At 38.0% G+C, this 23,099-nt stretch overlaps 1 protein-coding gene across 1 annotated transcript in view; it reads left to right on the top strand.

Annotated features, from left to right (window-relative positions):
* DIAPH3 (diaphanous related formin 3) overlaps window positions 1–23,099 on the top strand; it is a 539,529-nt gene that overhangs the window by 244,275 nt on the left and 272,155 nt on the right. Inside the window, exon 18 of the mRNA XM_073795265.1 lies at window positions 17,971–18,063. Coding sequence (XP_073651366.1) covers window positions 17,971–18,063 — 93 coding nt within the window. The remainder of the gene's footprint in view (window positions 1–17,970; window positions 18,064–23,099) is intronic.

Here is a 23,099-nt window from a genome sequence, read left to right as displayed (position 1 = left end):
AATGAATTTGGGAGTGTTCCTCCCTCTGCTATATTTTGGAAGAGTTTGAGAAGGATAGGTGTTAGCTCTTCTCTAAATGTTTGATAGAATTCGCCTGTGAAGCCATCTGGTCCTGGGCTTTTGTTTGTTGGAAGACTTTTAATGACAGTTTCAATTTCAGTGCTTGTGATTGGTCTGTTCATATTTTCTATTTCTTCCTGATTCAGTCTTGGCTGGTTGTGCATTTCTAAGAATTTGTCCATTTCTTCCAGGTTGTCCATTTTTTTGACATAGAGTTGCTTGTAGTAATCTCTCATGATCTTTTTTATTTCTGCAGTGTCAGTTTTTACTTCTCCTTTTTCATTTCTAATTCTGTTGATATGAGTCTTCTCCCTTGTTTTCTTGATGAGTCTGGCTAATGGTTTATCAATTTTGTTTATCTTCTCAAAGAACCAGCTTTTAGTTTTATTGGTCTTTGCTATCATTTCCTTCATTTCTTTTTCATTTGTTTCTGATCTGATCTTTATGATTTCTTTCCTTCTGCTAACTTTGGGTTTTTTTGTTCTTCTTTCTCCAGTTGCTTTAGGTGCACAGTTAGGTTGTTTATTCGAGATGTTTCCTGTTCCTTAAGGTAGGATTGTATTGCTATAAACTTCCCTGTTAGAACTGCTTTTGCTGCATCCCATAGGTTTTGGTTTGTCGTGTCTCCATTGTCATTTGGTTCTAGGTAATTTTTCATTTCCTCTTTGATTTCTTCAGTGATCACTTCGTTATTAAGCAGTGTATTGTTTAGCCTCCATGTGTTTGTATTTTTTACAGATCTTTTCCTGTAATTGATATCTAGTCTCAGAGTGTTGTGGTCGGCTAGGATACTTGATACAATTTCAATTTTTTTAAATTTACCGAGGCTTGATTTGTGACCCAAGATATGATCTATCCTGGAGAATGTTCTATGAGCAGTTGAGAAAAATATGTATTCTGTTTTTCTTGGATGGAATAACCTATAAATATCAATTAAGTCCATCTTGTTTAATGTATCATTTAAAGCTTGTGTTTCCTTATTTATTTTCATTTTAGATGATCTGTCCATTGGTGAAAGTGGGGTGTTAAAGTCCTCTACTATGAATGTGTTACTGTCGATTTCCCCTTTTATGGCTGTTAGTATTTGCCTTATGTATTGAGGTGCTCCTATGTTGGGTGCATAAAGATTTACAATTGTTATATCTTCTTCTTGGATTGATCCCTTGATCATTATGTAGTGTCCTTGTTTGTCTCTTCCAATAGTCTTTATTTTAAAGTCTATTTTGTCTGATATGAGAATTGCTACTCCAGCGTTATTTTATTTTTATTTTTTTATTTTTTTTGCGGTACGCTGGCCTCTCATCATTGTGGCCTCTCCAGCTGCAGAGCACAGGCTCCGGACACGCAGGCTCAGCGGCCATGGCTCACTGGCCCAGCCGCTCCGCGGCATGTGGGATCCCCCCGGACCAGGGCACGAACCCGTGTCCCCTGCATGGGCAGGCGGACTCTCAACCACTGCGCCACCAGGGAAGCCCTCTTTTCTTTTTTTTTTTTTTTTTTTTTTTGCGGTACACAGGCCTCTCACTATTGTGGCCTCTCCCGCTGCGGAGCACAGGCTCCAGACGCGCAGGCTCAGCAGCCTTGGCTCACTGGCCCAGCCCCACTGTGGCATGTGGGATCCTCCCGGACCAGGACACGAACCCGTGTGCCCTGCATTGGCAGGCGGACTCTCAACCACTGTGCCACCAGGGAAGCCTCCCAGCTTTCTTTTGGTTTCCATTTACATGGAATATCTTTTTCTAGCCCCTCACTTTCAGTCTGTATGTGTCTCTAGGTCTGAAGTGGGTCTCTTGTAGACAGCATATATATGGATCTTGTTTTTGTATCCATTCAGCCAGTCTGTGTCTTTTCGTGGGAGCATTTAATCCATTTATATTTAAGGTAATTATCGATATGTATGTTCCTGTTCCCATTTTCTTAATTGTTTTATGTTTATTATTGTAGTTCTTTTCCTTATCTTGTGTTTCTTGCCTAGAGAGTATCCTTTAGCATTTGTTGTAGAGCTGGTTTGGTGGTGCTGAACTCTTTCAGCTTTTGCTTGTCTGTTAAGGTTTTACTTTCTCCATGAAATCTGAATGAGATCCTTGCTGGGTAGAGTAGTCTTGGTTGCAGGTTTTTCTCCTTCATCACTTTCAGTATGTCCTGCCACTCCCTTCTGGCTTGTAGGGTTTCTGCTGAGAGATCAGCTGTTAATCTTATGGGGATTCCCTTGTGTGTTATTTGTTGTTTTTCCCTTGCTGCTTTTAATATGCTTTCTTTGTATTTAATTTTTGACAGTTTTATTAATATGTGTCTTGGAGTATTTCTCCTTGTATTTATCCTGTATGGGACTCTCTGTGCTTCCTGGACTTGATTAAGTATTTCCTTTCCCATGTTAGGGAAGTTTTCACCTATAATCTCTTCAAATATTTTCTCAGTCCCTTTCTTTTTCTCTTCTTCTTGTGGAACCCCTATAATTCGAATGTTGGTGGGTTTTATGTTGTCCCAGAGGTCTGTGAGACTGTCCCCAGTTCTTTTCATTCTTTTTTCTTTGTTCTACTCTGCAGTAGGTATTTCCACTACTTTATCTTCCACGTCACTTATCCGTTCTTCTGCCTCAGTTATTCTGCTATTGATCCCATCTAGAGTATTTTTCATTTCATTTATTGTGTTGTTCATTATTGCTTGTTTCATCTGTAGTTCTTCTAGGTCCTTGTTAAATGTTTCTTGCATTTTCTCTATTCTGTTTCCAAGATTTTGGATCATCTTTACTATCATTATTCTGAATTCTTTTTCAGGTAGACTTCCTATTTCCTGTTCATTTGTTAGGTCTGGTGGGTTTTTATCGTGCTCCTTCATCTGCTGTGTGTTTTTCTGTCTTCTCATTTTGCTTATCTTACTGTGTTTGGGGTCTCCTTTTTGCAGGCTGCAGGTTCGTGGTTCCCGTTGTTTTTGGTGTCTGTCCCCAGTGGCTAAGGTTGGTTCAGTGGGTTGTGTAGGCTTCCTGGTGGAGGGTACTAGTGCTTGTGTTTTTGTGGATGAGGCTGGATCTTGTCTTTCTGGTGGGCAGGTCCACGTCTGGTGGTGTGTTTTGCAGTGTCTGTGGACTTACGATTTTAGGCAGCCTCTCTTCTAATGGGTGGTGTTGTGTTCCTGTCTTGCTAGTTGTTTGGCAAAGGGTGTCCAGCACTGTAGCATGCTGGTCATTGAGTGAAGCTGGGTGTTGGTGTTTAGATGGAGATCTCTGGGAGATTTTCGCCGTTTGATATTACGTGGAGCTGGGAGGTCTCTTGTGTACCAGTGTCCTGAAGTTGGCTCTCCCACCTCAGAGGCACAGCAGTGACTCCTGGCTGTAGCACCAAGAGCCTTTCATCCACACGGCTCAGCATAAAAGGCAGAAAAAGTAGAAATAAAGAAAGAAAGAGGATAAAAGAAAATAAAATAAAGTAAGGTTAAAATAAAGTTATTAAAATAAAAAAAGTAATTATTAAGCCAAAAAATTTTTTTTAAAGTAGAAAAAAAAAGAAGAAAAAAAAAAAAACGGACGGAGAGAACCCTAGGACAAATGGTGAAAGCAAAGCTAAACAGACAAAATCTCACACAGAAGCATACACATACACACTCACAAAAAGAGGAAAAGGGAAAAAACCATAAATCTTGCTCTCAAAGTCCACCTCCTCAATTTGGGATGATTCCTTGTCTATTCAGGTATTCCACAGATGCAGGGTACATCAAGTTGATTGTGGAGCTTTAATCCGCTGCTCCTAAGGCTGTTGGGAGAGATTTCCCTTTGTCTTCTTTGTTCTCAGAGCTCCCAGGGCCTCAGCTTTGGATTTGGCTCCGCCTCTGCGTGTCGGTCGCCGGAGGGCGTCTGTTCTTTGCTCATACAGGACGGGGTTAAAGGAGCCGGTGATTCGGGGGCTGCGGCTCACTCAGGCTGGGAGGAAGGAGGGGCACGGAGTGCGGGGCGAGCCTGCTGCCGCAGAGGCTGGCGTGACGTTTCACCAGCCTGAGGCGCGGCCTGCATTCTCCCTGGTAAGTTGTCCCTGGACCAGGGGACCCTGGCAGTGGCGGGCTGCACAGGCTCCCCGGAAGGGAGGTGTGGAGAGTGACCTGTGCTCGCACGCAGGCTTCTTGGTGGCGGCAGCAGCAGCCTTAGCGTCTCACGCCTGTCGCTGGGGTCGGCGCTGTTAGCTGCGGATTGCACCCGTCTTTGGAGCTCCTTAATCCCCTCTCCTCATGCACCAGGAAGCAAATAGGGAAGAAAAGGTCTCTTCCGTCTTCGCCAGGTCCAGACTTTTTCCAGGACTTCCTTCTGGCTAGCCATGGTGCACTAACCCCTTCATGCTGTGTTCACGCCACCAGTCCTCTTCCTGTGCTCCAACTGAAGCCCGTAGCCCGAGCCTCAGCTCCCAGCCCTGCCCGCCCCCGCCGGTGAGCAGACAAGCCTCTTGGGCTGGTGAGTGCTGGTCGGCACTGATCCTCTGTGCGGAAATTTCTCCGCTTTGCCCTCTGCACCTCTGTTGCTGTGCTCTCCTCCACGGCTCCGAAGCTTCCGCCTTCCACCATTCGCAGTTTGCGCCCGTGAAGGGGCTTCTGGTGTGTGGAAACCTTTCCTCCTTCACGACTCCCTCCCACTGGTGCAGGTCCCGTCCCTATTCTTTTGTCTCTGTTTATTCTTTTTTCTTTTGCCCTGCCCAGGTACGTGGGGAGTTTCTTGCCTTTTGGGAGGTCTGAGTTCTTCTGCCAGCATTCAGTAGGTGTTCTGTAGGAGTTGATCCACGTGTAGATGTATTTCTGATGTATCTGTGGGGAGGAAGGTGATCTCCGCGTCTTACTCTTCCGGCATCTTCCCCCTCTCTCCCATCAGTGTCTTATAGTTTTCTGCATACAGGTCTTTTGTCTCCCTAGGTAGGTTTTTTCTGAGGTATTTTATTATTTTTGTTGCAGTGGTAAATGGGAGTGTGTCTTTAATTTCTCTTTCAGATTTTTCATCATTAGTGTATAGGAATGCAAGAGATTTCTGTGCATTAATTTTGTATCCTGCAACATTACCAAATTCATTGATTAGCTCTAGTATTTTTCTGGTGGCATCTTTAGGATTCTTTATGTATAGTATCATGTCATCTGCAAACAGTGACAGTTTTACTTCTTCTTTTCCAACTTGTATTCCTCTTTTTTCTTTTTCTTCTCTGATTGCCATGCCTAGGACGTCCAAAACTATGTTGAATAATAGTGGTGAGAGTGGGCATCCTTGTCTTGTTTTTGATCTTACAGGAAATGCTTTCAGTTTTTCGCCATTGAGTATGATGTTTTCTGTGGGTTTGTCATATATGACCTTGTTATGTTGAAATAGGTTCCCTCTATGCCCACTTTCTGGAGAGTTTTTATGTTAAATGGGTGGTGAATTTTGTCAAAATCTCTTCCTGCATCTATTGAGATGATTGTATGGTTTTTATTCTTCAGTTTGTTAATATGGTGTATCACATTGATTGATTTGCGTATATTGAATAATCCTTGCATCTCTAGGATGAATCCCACTTGATCATGGTGTATGATCCTTTTAACGTGTTGTTGGATTCTGTTTGCTTGTGTTTTGTTGGGGATTTTTGCATCCATATTCAGCAATGATATTGGTCTGTAATTTTCTTTTTTTGTAGTATCTTTGTCTGGTTTTGGTATTAGGGTGACGGTGACCTCATAGAATGAGTTTGGGAGTGTTCCTCTACAGTTTTTTGGAAGAGTTTGAGAAGGATGGGTGTTAGCTCTTTTTTAAATGTTTGATAGAATTCACCTGTGAAGCCATCTGGTCCTGGACTTTTGTTTGTTGGAAGATTTTTAATCACAGTTTCAATTTCATTACTTGTGATTGGTCTGTTCATATTTTCTGTTTCTTCCTGGTTCAGTCATGGAAGCTTATACCTTTCTACAAATTTGTCCGTTTCTTCTAGGTTGTCCATTTTATTGGCATAGAGTTGCTTGTAGTAGTCTCTTAGGATGCTTTGTATTTCTGTGGTATCTGTTGTAACTTCTCCTTTTTCATTTCTAATTTTATTGAATTGAGTCGTCTCTCTCTTTTCTTGATGAATCTGGCTAATGGTTTATCAATTTTGTTTATATTCTCAAAGAACCAGCTTTTAGTTTTATTGATCTTTGTTATTGTTTTCTTTGTTTCTATTGCATTTATTTCTGCTCTGATCTTCATGATTTCTTTCCTTCTGCTACCTTTGGGTTTTGTTTGTTCTTCTTTCTCTAGTTCCTTTAGGTGTAAGGTTAGATTGTTTATTTGAGATTTTTCTTGTTTCTTGAGGTTGGCTTGTATAGCTATAACCTTCCCTCTTAGAACTGCTTTTGCTGCATCGCATAGGTTTTGGATCGTCGTGTTTTCATTGTCATTAGTCTCTAGGTATTTTGTGATTTCCTCTTTGATTTCTTCAGTGATTTCTTGGTTATTTAGTAACGTATTTTTTAGCCTCCATGTGTTTGTATATTTTATGTTTTTTTCCCTGTAATTGATATCTAATCTCATAGTGTTGTGGTCAGAAAAGATGCTTGATATTTTTTTCAGTTTTCTTACATTTACTGAGACTTGATTTGTGACCCAAGATGTGATCTATCCTGGAGAATGTTCCGTGCACACTTGAGAAGAAAGTGTAATCTGCTGTTTTTGGATGTAATGTCCTATAAATATCAATTAAATCTATCGGTCTATTGTGTCATTTAAAGCTTGTGTTTCCTTGTTAATTTTCTGTTTTGATGATCTGTCCATTTGTGTAAGTGAGGTGTTAAAGTTCCCCACTATTATTGTGTTATTGACAATTTCCTTTTTTAGAGCTGTTAGCAGTGGCCTTATCTATTGAGGTGCTCCTATGTTGGGTGCATATATATTTATAATTGTTATATCTTCTTCTTGGATTGATCCCTTGATCATTACATAGTGTCCTTCCTTGTCTCTTGTAAGATTCTTTATTTTAAAGTCTATTTTATCTGATATGAGTATTGCTACTCTAGTTTTCTTATGATTTCCATTTGCATGGAATATCCTTTTCCATCCCCTCACTTTCAGTCTGTATGTGTCCCTAGGTCTGAAGTGTGTCCATTGTAACCTGCATTTATAGGGTTCTTGTTTTTGTGTCCATTCAGCAAGCCTGTGTCTTTTGGTTGGAGCATTTAATCCATTCACGTGTAAGGTAATTATCCATATGTATGTTCCTATGACCATTTTCTTAATTGTTTTGCGTTTGTTTTTGTAGGTCCTTTTCTTCTCTTGTGTTTCCCACTTAGAGAAGTTCCTTTAGCATTTGTTGTAGAGCTGGTTTGGTGGTGCTGAATTCTCTTAGCTTTTGTTTGTCTCTAAAGCTTTTGATTTCTCCATCGAATCTGAATGAGAACCTTGCTGGGTAGAGTAATCTTGGTTATAGTTTCTTCCCTTTCATCACTTTAAGTATATCATGCCACTCCTTTCTGGCTTGTAGAGTTTCTGCTGAGAAATCAGCTGTTAACCTTATGTGATTTCCCTTGTATGTTATTTGTCGTTTTTCCCTTGCTGCTTTCCATAATTTTTCTTTGTCTTTAATTTTTGCTAGTTTGATTACTATGTGTCTCGGCATGTTTCTCCTTGGGTTTAACCTGTATGGGACTTTCTGCACTTCCTTGACTTGGGTGACTATTTCCTTTCCCATGTTAGGTAAGTTTTTGACTATAATCTCTTCAAATATTTTCTCGGGTCCTTTCTCTCTGTCTTCTCCCTCTGGGAGCCCTATATTGTGAATGTTGTTGCATTTAATGTTGCCCCAGAAGTCTCTTAGGCTATCTTCATGTCTTTTCATTCTTTTTTCTTTGTTCTGTTCCACAGCAGTGAATTCCACCATTCTGTCTTCCAGGTCACTTATCCATTCTTCTGCCTCAGTTATTCTGCCATCGATTTCTCCTAGGGTATTTTTCATTTCATTTATTGTATTGTTCATCTCTGTTTGTTTGTTCTTTAATTCTTCCAGATCTTTGTTAAACAATTCTTGCATCATTTCGATCTTTGCCTCCATTCTTTTCCATAGTGCCTCATCTTCACTATCATTATTCTGAATTCTTTTTCTGGAAGATTGCCTATCTCCATTTCATTTAGTTGTTTTTCTAGGGTTTTATCTTGTTCCTTCATCTGGTACATAGCCCTCTGCCTCTTCATCTTGTCTATCTTTCTGTGAGTGTGGTTTTTGTTCCAGAGGCTGCAGGATTGTAGTTCTTGCTCCTGCTGTCTGCCCTCTGGTGGATGAGGCTATCTAAGAGGCTTTTGGAAGTTTCCTGATGGGAGGGACTGGTGGTGGGTAGAGCTGTCTGTTGCTCTGGTGGGCAGAGCTCAGTAAAACTGTTATCTGCTTGTGTGCTGATGGGTGCGGCAGCGTTCCTTCCCTGTTGATTGTTTGGCCTGAGGCTACCCAGCACGGTAGCCTACCTGGGCTCTTTGTTGTGGCTAATGGTGGACTCTGGGAGGGCTCACGCCAAGGAGTATTTCCCAGAACTTCTGCTGCCAGTTTTCTTGTCCTTTGGTGAGCCACATCCACCCCCGCCTCTGCAGGAGACCCTCTAACACTAGCAGGTAGGTCTGGTGCAGTCTCCTATGGAGTCACTGCTCCTTCCTCCGGGTCCTGATGCGCTCACTACATTTTGTGTGCCCTGAGCGGAGTCTTTGTTTCCCCTAGTTGGGCCGAAATCCTCCAATCAAATCCCACTAGCCTTCAAAGTCTTATTCTCTAGGAATTCCTCCTCCCGTTGCCAGACTCCCAGGTTCAGAAGCATGACGTGTGGCTCAGAACCTTCACTCCAGTGGGTGGACTTCTGTGGTCTCAGTGTTCTCCAATTTGTGAGTCACCCGCCCAGCAGTTATGGGATTTGATTTTATTTTGAAAATGCCCTTCCTACAATCTCATTGCGGCTTCTCCTTTGTCTTTCCATGTGGGGTGTCTTTTTTGGTGAGTTCCAGTGTCTTCCTGTCGATGATTGTTCAGCAGTTAGTTGTGATTCCGGTGTTCTCGAAAGAGGGAGTGAGAGCATCGACCTTCTCCCTATTTAATATGGCATGGCTTTATATCTGTCAGTTAATATAATTTATTGTTACTTTTTCTGTTCCCAGGTTACTTAGCACTGTGTGTACAAATACTAATAAGTTGGCTTATTAAGTCTTTCCATTCTACAGCATGCTAGATATCCTGAATTACCTGTGTCCTCATTTGGACTTAATCCTTCTTTTAAATTAGGAATGTACACTGAGTTCTCATTCTTTTCATAATAAGGTTCTTTTCCCCTTCAGTTGATTCTCTTGTGTATGCATTAGCATGTCATACATTAACTTTTATTCTTTGCTTTGTAATTTCTTTAGCAGAGGTATATTTCTACTTTGTAATATCATCAGAGGATATATGGGAGTAGCTTGTACTGGCAAAAACAATAGTTAGAAAAATTATTTTTTATGAATACACATATTATTCTATGAATGGGAAACAGCAACATTCAGAAATAATTCATAGGGGTAGGTTCTAGAAACATTCCTTATAGTGCGGAGATTTTGAGGATACAATTTAGGGATGTTTTTATAGAAGTTGTGATGAGCCAAGAAAGATCATGTGAGATTGGGCTTCATTCTCTGGTAGCTGAGTGATTCCTTTTACTTTCTTCCCTCATACCTGTGGTTTATGCAATCAGAACTCATCTCAATTTGTAACTAATTTAATTAAAACAATTAACACTAAGATATACATGATAAATAGGCTTAACTGTCCTAGGGTTATTTTTCACCCCAGCAAAGCTTGTTGAGTTAAAAAAAGTTGTTGAATATGTGATTTTGAAGGGTGTTGATAATTTTATTTGGTTTGAACTCCTGTTTTTTTGCTATTTAAGTCTTTGGTCATGAAGGGGTATTCACACAGGGAACCTGAAGAAAGTGGTTCTTTTAGTTTGTAGTGGTAATACTTTTGAGATGAGCAATATTGCTTATTTCTGTGGTTGCAAAGGTCCTTAGAGATGAAGTAGTTTCTATAACAGTTTGTTTTGATCAGCTTGTTTTTTCATAAAGGAAAAAGAGACATAGAAAACAAAGTGCTTTTAGTTAAGTATGTAGAAATCGTGATCACTTTGAAGTGTATGTTTTCAGTTTTTTATAAAGTGTATTCTCAATGCCTTAATAATCCTTTTGTACATCGTTTAAAAAAAAAATCTACCTACACCTCTAGTTCAAGGCTTGTTAAGTAGTGAAATCCTTCTCCCTTATCCATATAGGACTTGAGTTATAGAGAAAAAGTCCTTCAAGAAAAGTTGTTTTATACCCTTGTCTTCTAATTGTATAGAGAAATGTGCATTTATTTGCTATACTTTTGATCGTTACTGATGTTGAAATCATCTATTCCATAAGATTTTATTTAGTGGTTCAACTAGTCTTCTTATATACTATATAATTCTTAGCCTTGGGTTGCCAAACAGATATCTTTTTGCTAGTAAAATGCTCTGATTAGTTATGGCAGTCATATATTAATATTTGAGTAAAAAAAAATCTGTTTCTGCCCTATTTATTTTCTTTGCAGTTAGGCACATAGCCATTTATTTTTGTGCCTAGAAATATTAAAACTGGGTTTGACAGATCAAACCATTGACAGATATGACTAAAGCTATTTATACAATTATAGTTTTCAGTACCAAAGTGTTTACTTTGATATTTTGCCAAGGGGATAGTGCCAACTTAAAAAATGCTAATTTATTCCAAGTTTTCACTTTTTTCTATGGATTTTGTATGTATCTTCTATCTTCGAGCTGTCTAAACCTTCCTTGAAACCATATCGTCCTATCACAACTCCAGCAGTACTAACTCTCAGAAATCTGCTTTCTTTTCTCAACCATTCACCTGTTCTCAATACCACCCCTAAGACTTCCATTCCGTTTACCCCACGTAGCTGAATAACTGAGCCTCGTCCAAAGGGAGCCACCATGTGAGAGTAGTGATGGTGAATTCTCAACTTTCCCTTTGGAAGTATAGTTTTTTTCCATAACTTTAAATTCTGCTCATTGTGTTCAGGAGACCAAGCATTTCTCTTCCTTCCCCGGGTCCACTCACTGCCTCACCTGCTCTCCCAGTAAACATGTGCAGCAAGGGAAAATTCCATTACCTGAAAAAGCAACGCTTGGGGAGTTAACTTTCTCTTATGAGCTTGGTTGCAGACTGTTTTCCTGCTGCAGATTCCCTGTCCCAGAGCTGCTCTGGGCCTGTGATGCAGTGGTCAGTGTTCTTGTCTGGGATCTGGTGACAGCTGAGGCCTTTGTGTGACTTCGTGCAAGTAACTCATATTTTCTCTACTTAGGTTTCCTCACTGATAGATGAGGTAGTTAAACTTCATATTCAAGGGCTGTTTGCTTCTAAATTTCGGCCCAATAAATTTTTGATACTCTTTATTGGCCTCTTAGAACCTCAGTAGTTAGAAAAGTCAGGAAGAAAAACAACCACAATTGTGCAAATAATCTCTAGTTTATAGCTCTCTCCCTGCCCCCACCTTTCACCCTATTTGAAGGTTGTGGTAGGCCTCAGTTTTCATTTCCTAATCATATGATTTATGTTCGCTTTATTTCTGTAGTTGAGATGATTTTTATTGGCTTCTTTCAGTGTCATAGAGAATGGTTATTTAATCATTCAGTCACTTCCTTTTATCCTCTGAAGGCTAGTGCTATAATAATCTAATGAACAAAAAAAAGGTAATTTATTTTAAACATACAACATGTAAAATTTAATAGCACTTGTACTAAATGAAAACCAGAAAAAATTAAAATGCTTAGTATTTTAAAAACGTTGTCATAAGATAGTTACCCAGGAAGCTCTGACAAAAATAGAATAAAAAATTATTATTCACATTTACTGATTTAAAATACTCAACTGTGGAAAGAGAAACATAGTATTTATTACATTTTGTGCTTCTACTAGGTACTCACACATTTAGAATTGTGAGAATTGTGCATATTCTAGAATTGTGCATATTCTAGAATTGTTTGCAGTGGTTAAATAATGTACTGTAAAATTTATGTGGAATCCTATTCCTAGAAAAAGGTCACATTTTTAATCAATCTGATTAGAAAATAATGGAAAATGAACTAGAGTAAGATGTATAACCATGTACCATGGAACTGTGATATTTAATGGAAAATTTAGTATGAAAGAAAAGATTTTGAAAGGAGATTCTTTATATAATTTTGCTGCTATTTTTGAAACTTTGAAAATAGGAAAAGAATAAAGAGAAAATGTAATTAAAAAAGACTTTTTCAGTTCATAGCTCTCGGCAACAAAGAGTTTTGCCATCTTTGACTTCTTTCTGACATAAAACCCTCATGAAATGCGGCATATGCTGTGTTAGTGATCAGAACCATTCTTGAACAGGATTAATCTTCTCTCGGAAGAATGTAGCCTTACTCAACATCTCTAGGAAGTAAGGTTAAACACGGACTTCTAATGGCAGAAAAGCTAGTGCCATTAGACTAGAAAAGCTAGTCTAATGGCACTAATAATCTGACTTTATGGCTCATACTTGAGGAGAGCTAGTCTTTTAGTGAAAATGTGTTGGTACTGGGTTTAGAATAGGAGCTCCACCAGTGGATGGGATGAATCTAAAATGTGCTCGCCTCTGGGCTCCTGAGCTGTGGTCAGGCACTCTGTTTCTTATCCCTTTTTTCTCTGTCACTGCTGAGGTAGGGGATGGTTTCAGGAAGGTAATGATCATTTCACTTCATTCTCACAAGTCCTTAGAGGGCCAGTGTCTCCAGGTGAGGGATGTAAGCCGCAGTGGACTGTGTCTGGTACTCTGTGGGGCCAGGATGGCAGAACGTGGCATTGAGATTCCAAGCCTGAGTTCCCTGCAGGACCCTGCACTCTCCTGGCTAGTATTCCACAAAGATACTGTCAGCATGGGAAACTGAAACAGGATTTTGTGAAAAAATTTCATTCCCGCTAAACAGCCTCCTTTATTCTTATTCCTCTTTAATGCATCCCTGTTGTTGTCAACATGTATTTTCTGCTTTATCAGTGACATTTGCATAAACATTTTCACTGGTTTTACTCTGATTTGAGGCAGTCCATTATCTGGCTGTGTTTTTTCCCCCAGCAGTACTTTTCATTATTTCTCAGTATGAAAGATTTTAACCAAATCAGTCTGTTTGGATAATAAACTGATTATCTGGTTTCATATCTACATAAGCATATTTCTACTTTTTTTTTTTTTTTGAATCTTCTTTTCTGTCTTAGAAAACTCTGCTTCTTCCCCCCTTTACCCTATTTCCATTCCATCTTTCCGCAGCCATCCTTTGACTATATGGAGCAGATAAGAGAGGAGAAAGCCATGATTTCATTGCATTATGGGTATGCTGATACATTAAACTCAATAAGAGTCTAATTTGTCGTTTTTATAAAAAAGCCGAAATGGTTAAAATTGCTTCAGTTTCTGATTTGCAGGTTAAAGTGGTCAAGATTGCTAGATAAACTTTTTTCTTTTTTTTAATGTGACACCTAACATATTTGACAACTAGTGGAAAGAATATTAGAGTCAAAGTGTAGTGACCCTTATTCTTTTATCAGATCTGTTGCTTTTAAAGCTACTTACCTTAAGCATTATCTTTCTCATCATGATTATGATGATGATGATAGTAGTCACAGAAATAGTATTACTCTTATGAGAATTATATAAGCAAGTGCAACAGAAAGTGTTCAGTGCAATGCCTAGTAGATGTTCAGTCAATATTATTTAAAATTTAAGGTTATTCGTTTCTTTGACTTTTTTCTTTATGTAGACCAGAAAATGTTTCAGAATGTGGCAGGTTACTGCTGTTGAGAAATAAACTGATTTTTAAAAACTTAGAATCAGCCTTTTTCTTGAGGATAAAGATAGGAAAATAAAATGTATACATTTTCTAACGAGTAAAGTATTGCCATTTGGTCAGGTTGAGGAAAGGAAGTTCACTAATAAAATTTTTACTCGCCTTCATCTGAAAATTTTAACCAGTATAACAAGACAAGGAAAAGATTTCAATACTAGGAATAAGGAGACAAATGTGTCAATATTTGCTGATACCTGGAGAACCTGTGACAGTCAGTAGAATAATTATTAGGACTGATACCTGTATCACTGTTTCAGGTTTCTCTTCTGTACATTCAGCTGCCTCTTGTACATGACTACGTGTAGATAAAAGAGCTCCTCAAACTACACATGTTTAAAACTGGACTAGGTCAAAACTGTTCCTCGTTTGTTGCTGAATTAAATAAACAGCACCATCATCATCTGCCTGGTTACTTAAATCCTTCTTTCTCCTTTAGTCTGCAGGTACGTACATACCTACAGACATTTACTGAGCTTCTGTTATGTTCCAGGCTTGATGCTCAGCATACAATGGTGAACAAGGTTCCTGCCTCTAGCAACTTGCTTTCTAATGGGAGAAGAGAGACAGTATCAGATTTATGATATGTGAGGAGTAAGTGCTTTGGAGGAGAAAAAAGGCAGAGTGATGTTGATAGAAAATACTGGGTGGGGGTTGGGGTGCTATTCTGTATAAGGAAGTGAGAGAAGTAAACCTTTTCTGTTAAGGTTTAACAGGAGTCTTTTGCTGCGTTGTGATGAAGAGACTGCAGTTGGTTAAGCTTGGAAATGGGGAGACTAGTTAGAAAGCAATTGTGATCCAGGTGAGAAAGGATGGTAGCCACAAGCAGGGGAGTATAGTAGCCCCTGCTTATTTTAGTGAATATTAAATTTTAAATTTAATACTAAATTTTAGTGAATATTTTAGAGTTAGAATTGATGGGGTTCACTGATGGACTAAATGTAGTTTTGGGTTAATGGAAAGAGGATGACTTCAAGCTTTGTGACTTGAGCAATTGCAATAAGAGCATTCCCATTTCTAAGATGAGGAAAATTCCAGGAAGAGCAGCATGGAGGTGTGTGAATGTGGGTTTTGGACACGTGAAGTTGAAGGTGCCCATTAGACATCCAAGTAGAGGTGTGAGACTAGGCAGTTGGATAGTCAAGCTGGAACTCAAGAGATGGGTCTGGACTGGATTCTGCTTTGAGGGCTCATCTATTCTCTCCATCCTGGTGGTCTGGGTGAGGTCCCATTTTTTTCTCATTTGGATTACTACAACTCCCTTCTGTCTTGCCCTTCTACAATTATTTTTGCCACTCTTTCAATACACCTTCAGTAAGCTGAGTTTTTTCTATAATTCAGTTCTTTTGTTGTCTCTCTCATGCTTAAGCCTTCACTGGCTCCATGTTGCTCGGAGGATAAAAGCCAGAATTCTTATCATGGCTTAAAAGGTCTTGCATGATCTGATGTCTGATTAATTTCTGGTGTCATTTATTTACACCAAATATTCTTTGTTCTTCTTCTTTAATTAATTAATTAATTTTTGGCTGCGTTGGGTCTTCGTTGCGCGCAAGGGCTTTCTCTAGTTGAGGTGAACTGGTGCTACTCTTTGTTGTGGCGTGCGGGCTTCTCATTGCGGTGGCTTCTCTTATTGTGGAGCATGGGCTATAGGCACGTGGGCTTCAGTAGTTGTGGCACGCAGGCTCAGTAGTTGTGGCTTGCGGTCTCTAGAGCACAGGCTCAGTGGCTGTGGCGCATGCACTTAGTTGCTCCGTGGCATGTGGGATCTTCCTGGACCAGGGATCAAAGCCGTGTCCCCTGCATTGGTAGGCAGATTCTTAACCACTGCGCTGCCAAGGAAGTCCAGCTCTTATTATTATTATTATTTTTTTTTTTTTGTGGTACGCGGGCCTCTCACTGCTGTGGCCTCTCCCGTTCACAGGCTCCGGACGCGCAGGCTCAGCGGCCATGGCTCATGGGCCCAGCCGCTCCGTGGCATGTGGGGTCTTCCCGGACTGGGGCATGAACCTGTGTCCCCTGCATCGGCAGGCGGACTCTCAACCACTGCGCCCCCCAGGGAAGACCCCAGCTCTTATTATTCTTAATTCTTTCTGTGCCCTTCAAGTTCTTGCAGAACCTGAAACACTATCTTTCCGTTATCTGTCTGTGTCCTTCCTTCCCGCACCCTAAAACTTTCTCACCTGACTAACTTCTTTTCGCTTTCTAGCTTTTGCTTAGATATCATTCATTCCATGAAGACTGTCTCTGGCAAGTATAGGTTAATTTTCTTTAATATCCTGTGGTTCTTACCCAAACACGGAAGATATATCTATGTACTGTAATTGCCATTTACTTTGCAGTCCTCTCTATTGGTCCTTAAATTCTTTGAGGTCAAGACATCTCCATTTTGTCTAGCATGGTCTTTTTTAGTTGGTGCTTAATAAATACTTCTTACTTGAATGAAAGAATAAATAAGTAAAGTGAATGATTATAAAACATATATGTAAAATTCAACAGTTTCTGTATTCCAGCAGTAACTAGTTGCAAAGTATAGTGGGGAAATGTAGAATTAATACCCCCAGGAGTATAATAGGAGTGTAATAGACATACTTAGGATACCTAACACTAACAATAAATATACAGGATGCCTACGCAGAGTACTGTGTTAAGTTAAAAAGTTATAGACACATGTCATGTTCATGATTAGGAAGTTTAGAAATTGTCAACATATCAAATTTGCCTGAATCTGTTTACAAATGCCTTGCAATTCAAATACAATTCAAGTGGATTTTATTTTTGGAACTTCGGAATTACTCTAAGGTTCCTGTGGAAAAATAAATGAGAAAAGTGAAGCAAGTTTAGAAAAGGAAGAAAAGTAATTTGAACAGCCAATTATATAGTAAGATATATCATAAATCCTATAGTGCTTAAGACAGAATGATAGTAGCACAAGAGTAGTACATGGAACAGTGGAGCAGAATTAGAAGTCCAGGAAAACACATAGACTAAAAGTGTAATATAAAATCAGTTGAGAAAGATGGTTGATTATTCATAAAATGATAGAGATAATTAGTTAATAAACATTTTGAAAAGTATAAAATTTGATCCCTATTTCACACTGTGTACCTAAACATGTAATTATAGTGCTTTTCTGATATACAAAGAATTTAATTATAATGTGCTATCTTGTATGTGAAGATTGTTTTCGAAATTATTCTTCCTCAACATTTGTGATTTATTTGTACGTATCTAACTAAACAATTTGATCCGTTGTTCTTTGTTATCAAGATCCTAATTTTGTAAAGATGACTTACGTTCATCAGAAGTGCTGTCAACGTATGCAAAAGAGACGAGAGGAAAGATGACAGGATCGCTTTATAGGTTACAGCTGTTAACCTTGACTCTCATGTGCTGTGCTATAATCACAGTTCATATATTGTTGTTTAGCATGATGTATTTATTCTCTTACTTATTTTTTAGCAAAGACAGAGAGGTTAAGTGCATTTGCTGAGTTTTAAAAGCTCAGATAAAGTAGGTTGATTATCAAAATTTGAATATTTTTCTAAGATTTGGAAAACAAATTGTAAACATTCTACTCTTCAAGTTTTACATGAGCTGTCTTTTTAAATGAACAAGGTATATCAAACGTAAAACAGCTAGGTGTTTGTCTTTGTTTAGCGCTCTTAGAGCTAACTCCTTAACCTATCCTAAGTGTAATACATTTACTTTTATAATTGTGTACTGTACATTGTTCAAAGGAGCTAACTGTACTTATTCTTCACCTGATAGCATTGGTTTCCATAGTGCACATCAGCTTTGTTTTTGTTTTTGCTGTTTAGACCTCTAAATATTTACTCTTAGTAGTTTTTCTAGGGAAAGAGCCACCACTCCCTATCTGAAATAGTTTAGGTCTTGGGATATCTATTATTCTATTATTTTTATAACTGATTTAAATGATTTATATCTTTTTTTAGATTCTTTTATGACAAAGTTCGTATCCTGTCTTTTGGCAATTGAGTGCCTACCACCCTTAACATGGATCTATCCTTGATTTTACAGAGAGAAGAGAAGAAGATTTTGAAGAGAAGAAAGCTATTAAGAGAAGAATTAAAGAACTTAAATTTCTAGATTCTAAAGTTGCCCAGAACCTTTGTAAGTATCAGATTTCAATACAATTAAATTAGTGAAACACACCACTGAACACACTGGTTCGTTTAAATTATTTCATTTTCTTTTTGACTTGCTTTTCATTTTATGTTAATTTTATTATTATTTATAATAAATTCAAAGATAATTTTCCTTTCCTTTAGGTAAATTATGAGTTACATTCTTCAAAAGATTAATGCATATTAGAAGATAAAACTAAGAAAGGGAAATATATCTCCCGTAACTGAAAAGAGACCTACCCTTTAAAGTCTTTCTTTTAAGTATAACAGTAAAGAATTATGGAATTTAGGTGATGACATAATATTTTGAAAAATATTGGTAGTGGATTATTTCTTCTATACCGCTGAATCTCTATTATTTGTGATACTTGATCACACACAAAGGAGGTTGGAATGTTAATGGAAATAAGGATGATGATTAAAATGAATTCTGTTATCCCATCTGAGCAGTTCAAAGCCTTTCCTCAAAAGTACTGACTGGAAATATTTTAGATTTAATTATTGTTACAGGAGCTAAATTCTTAGTATTGAATTGTTTTCCTGACTGAATTATTGTGGGAGAAGAGGGCAAACAGTTTTGCTTTTGACTGATTTCTAACTGCATCTTAAATGCATCAAAGATAGTTCTATTTGGAACTGAGATAGTATGATCTGGATATATTACTTTTCTGATGCTATAAGAGGGATAACATTTGGAGAGTCTAGAGGCATGAAGAGCTAACATGGCTTTTAGTCTGCTTTTCAATTATTACATTCCTCAAGTGAGCTTTTTGCAAGTATTGGGACAAAACAATTCTTGATGAGAGGATAAAGATCCATGCTATTGATTAAAGAGGGAGTTAAGTTAGTGTACAGAGAAGGCAGAGTTGACATTCCTTTTGTGAAAGGTTTGGAACCCTCTTGTTTTGCAACTCATTATGGCAGAGGGCCATCTCTTGTCTGCAGTGTAAGCCTGACAGAATCCCCACGGGCAGTGTGCAGACATTAGTGCTATTGGCCAATACACAGTTTTCTATTTCTGGGCACATACCTGCCCCTTTCAAGTTAGGTGGTACCATGTGACCTGCTTGGGCCAATGAAAATATCAATGGGGATGAGGTAACTTATGTGTGGAAGCGTTAATAGCTGATGGGAGCAGTGCTCTCTGCCCCGCACCCAGAGTGGTGTTCATCATCCTGATATGAGGATGATAAGTAAAAGAGCCTGTCTTCCTGGTGTGTGATGGACATGTAGTCTGAATTAGAAATATGTTTTGCAGGGGAGGTTAGACCAGTGAAATTTGGGGGTTTGTTATGTGATACAGATATTTCAGGGCATTTCCCTCTTAAAGGAACATTGTCTCTGTTAAAAGCATTAGTAACTTAGATAATGTCAAAAAGTTCTATACTCTGTGATTTGAAAGATGATTTTTGTCTTGAAAAATGTTTATGACCTGCGTTACAAATTGTCTTGTTAGGTAGGTGTCCTAAAGAAATATCATTTTGAGTATAATTCTTTTTAGATGGGTTAGCCATGATAAGATAGCCTAAATAGCCATCTCAAAGTTGAATACTTGACTTGTTGAATAGGGTTCTACTTACATATTACACACATGTGCTAAATGGGATTTCAAATTTAATTGTAATAGCTGGTGTGCTAGTTCTGTATTTAGCTCTTTAACCTTTACTACAGTCTCATCATGTAGGTAGTAGTATTGACATTGTAAGTAGGGTATCTGGTGGGTGTAGCAGTTCAGTGACTTGAAAAAGATTGCTGATTTTGAAAATGGCCAGTAGGTATAGGGCATATTTATTCCTGTTTAGAGATAACAAAATTATATTATCATAAAGAAGGATATTGTTGTCTGGGTTGCTGTAGCTAGGGCATATGTATTCATTCATTTAATTGTTATACATGTTTTAATGTATAAGATCAAAAGGTCAGAATTCATACCAGGTCATCATATTATGAGGTAATCCATCTCAGATTATTCTTACCCTCTCTGATTGTAGCAAGTGTTATGATTTAAGCTTTAAGAAGCTTTAGCAGCCTATAATCTTTACTGTAATTATAGTCTGATTCACAGCTGGTTTTTGTCTAGGAAATTCAGAGTCTTCTGAGATACTGAATTCTGAGAAGAGTCTTGTGATGGTGACAAGACTCTATCATATCACTTAGAAATCTAAGATACTTTCTCTTAGATTTCCCTTAACTGAAATATTTCACAGAGTTTTGCAGAAAGGATCTAAAATCCACAGATTTATTTACCTATTTATTTAAAGGTGGGTTGGGGTCCCTATATTTTGAGTTTGTAAAGGTTTTGGCAGACTCTGGGCTCAGTTTAAAAGAGAGAATTCTAGCCATTCTAGGATCAAGAGATGGCTCAGGAGTTTTACAAGGTTCATATGCTTTACCAGATTTTTTGGAGTGGGTAGTAGAGCTATAAAGGGAGGAACCCTGAAACCTAGGAATTAATGTAAAGGTTTAAATATTTGTAAGTTCCCTTGCAAAAAACATGTGTGACTGGTTCCAAAATCTGCACACTTTACACTTCTTCACTGCATTCAAAGCTTCCCACTGGGGTCAATATAATCACATTTTGAAGGATAAAATGCATGCTAGTACAAAGATTCAGTTTAATGGATATTTTTTAAGCTTGAAATGAGTATCTCATTATTCTCAATAACTTAAAATTTTTTTTAAAGGTCTATGCTTATTTTCTGATTTGTGTTATGCATTAGGCCATTTTCAACTCTTCTGTAGTTTATTTGCCCTTAGTTATAGCAAATGTTTTCCCCAAAACTTATTCATAAACTATAAAAAAAAACATAATTCAATCTTTATAAATATATCTGTTTAATATATATGTTAATTATGGAATAATACCTGAAAGTAGTGGATGAATTACAAATATAGAAGAAAGTTAAGGAATAAGTTACGTCTGTCTGCAAAGTAGATTTTTCTATTCACATTTAATTTTTTCTTTCATGTATAATTGTATGTTGTTAAACATGTATTATTAATTGTACATTATGTTATTTATGTTTATATAGTTACGTAATTGTATAAGTGAGATCATATAGTTGTTTTATTTGCAAAGTTAGGGGGTCCCCAAGACTACCTTCACTTCTGACACCAGTTGCAAATTTGGGGGTCCCCAAGACCACTCTTAAGTTTGATAATTTGTTAGAAGGACTCACAGAATTGACTGAAAGCTGTTTTACTCATGGTTATAGTTTATTAGAGCAAAATGGTACAGATTAAAATTGGCAAAGGGAAGAGGCATGTGGGGCAGAGTCCAGGAGAGTTGTAAGCATAAAGTTTGTAGTTGTCCTCTCCCAGTGGAGCCATGGACAGTAGTAGCTTCTCCCAGCAATGATGTGTGACAGTTCTCACAGATTATTGCCAATAGAGATGCTCACCCTAGCCTTGGTGTTCAGAGTTTTTACTGGGTCTTGATTATAGCTGAACCCCCATATGATGGCCTTAGTTCCCAGCCCCTCCACAGTTCAAGCTAATATTGTGTGACCCAAAGCCCCCACCATAAATCACATTATTAGCATAAACTGTCTGGTGTGGTCCAGTGAATGCCCCCAGTAAACAAAGACACTTTTTTCACACAGGGCATTAGGGCTTACAGAATACCTCATAGGAGCCAGACCTTACTTGGGTAAACTTAATCCTTTACCACACAGTATGTCACCTTTTTCCAAAACTTAATCCTTTACCACACATTATGTCACCATTTTCCACCAGATGCATTTTGTTTTCATATTATTCATTTAAATTTGTTTTACATATATTATTATGACGTATTATACATACAAGAGAATATATGAAATGCATGATATATAAATCAAACATTCATACCTAAAGAAATGGAACATTACTAATACTTAGGGACTTATATATGACCCTCTCTAATCTTATCCCCCTTCCTATGAGAAGTAACCTTATCCTGAATCTTGAGTTAAATATTCCCTTCCTTTTTTCTCTACAGTTTTACCAACCACATACATGTTCCTAAACAATAAGTTGTTGGTTTTGACTAATATTGAATATTACATGTATAAAATCATACCATGTTAATGCATTTAGCTGTAGTGTATTCATTTTCATTGCAGTTTAGTGTGTATAACATTCTTTGAATATTATACTTTATTTCATTCGACCTCTGGGTTGTTTCCTACTTTTGGTGATACTAAGGGTGTGGCATACTATAGTTCTCAGGCAAATGTCATCCATTGCCTGCTTTTTTAAACAGGTTTTATTGGAACTTAGCCAGGGCCGTCTTTTACATATTATCTATGGCTGCTTTGGGGGCTGCAATAGCAGAGTTGAGTAGTTGTGACAGACTGTATAGCTCACAAAACCTAAAATATTTACCATGTAGCCATTTACAGAAAACGTTTGGCTTTTCTCTAAGTATACCTCTACCCTAAGTATATATACCTGTTCTGCATTCGTACAAATTTTCTCTTCCAGTATGAAAGCTTGAGTGTTCCCACTGTACAAACTCTCCCATGCTTGGTGTTTTACAAGAAGCTAATGTAGCTTTAAAGAAAAAATTATGTTTAGGACTTGTTGAGCCTCCTTGTTCTAATGATTTGTCTCTCTCTAAAATTCTGGAAAATGACATTTTCTCTTTAAATATCCTTCTTCCCTGGTGTGTGTGTGCGTGTGCGTGTGCGCACGCACGCGCGTGCATGCGTCTGTGTATGTGCATGTGTTCCTTTTGGAACTCCAAGAAGACATTTTTAGGTGTCCTTACTCATCTTCTATGTCTCTTAACCTAGTACTTTTCCATCTCTTTGTCTTTGTGTTTTGGGTAGCTTCTCTGCCTATGTCACCAATTTTCTCTTTATCTGATGTCTAATCCATGTGAGTTTTCCATTTCAGTAGCTAAATATATATATTTTTAAAGTTTTTTTCTCCCTCAAATCTTTGTTTCTCTTTCATAATGTTCTTTTCTTTCCTGTCCAGTGTTTCAAACTTTTCTTTCATTTCTTTAAGTAATTATTTCATTTTCTCCAGGATTTCTAT

This window comes from Tursiops truncatus, chromosome 18 (assembly GCF_011762595.2).
Source record: "Tursiops truncatus isolate mTurTru1 chromosome 18, mTurTru1.mat.Y, whole genome shotgun sequence".
NCBI lineage: Eukaryota > Metazoa > Chordata > Mammalia > Artiodactyla > Delphinidae > Tursiops > Tursiops truncatus.
Note: the sequence above shows the minus strand (reverse complement) of the source record. Positions and strands in the feature narration are given on the sequence as shown.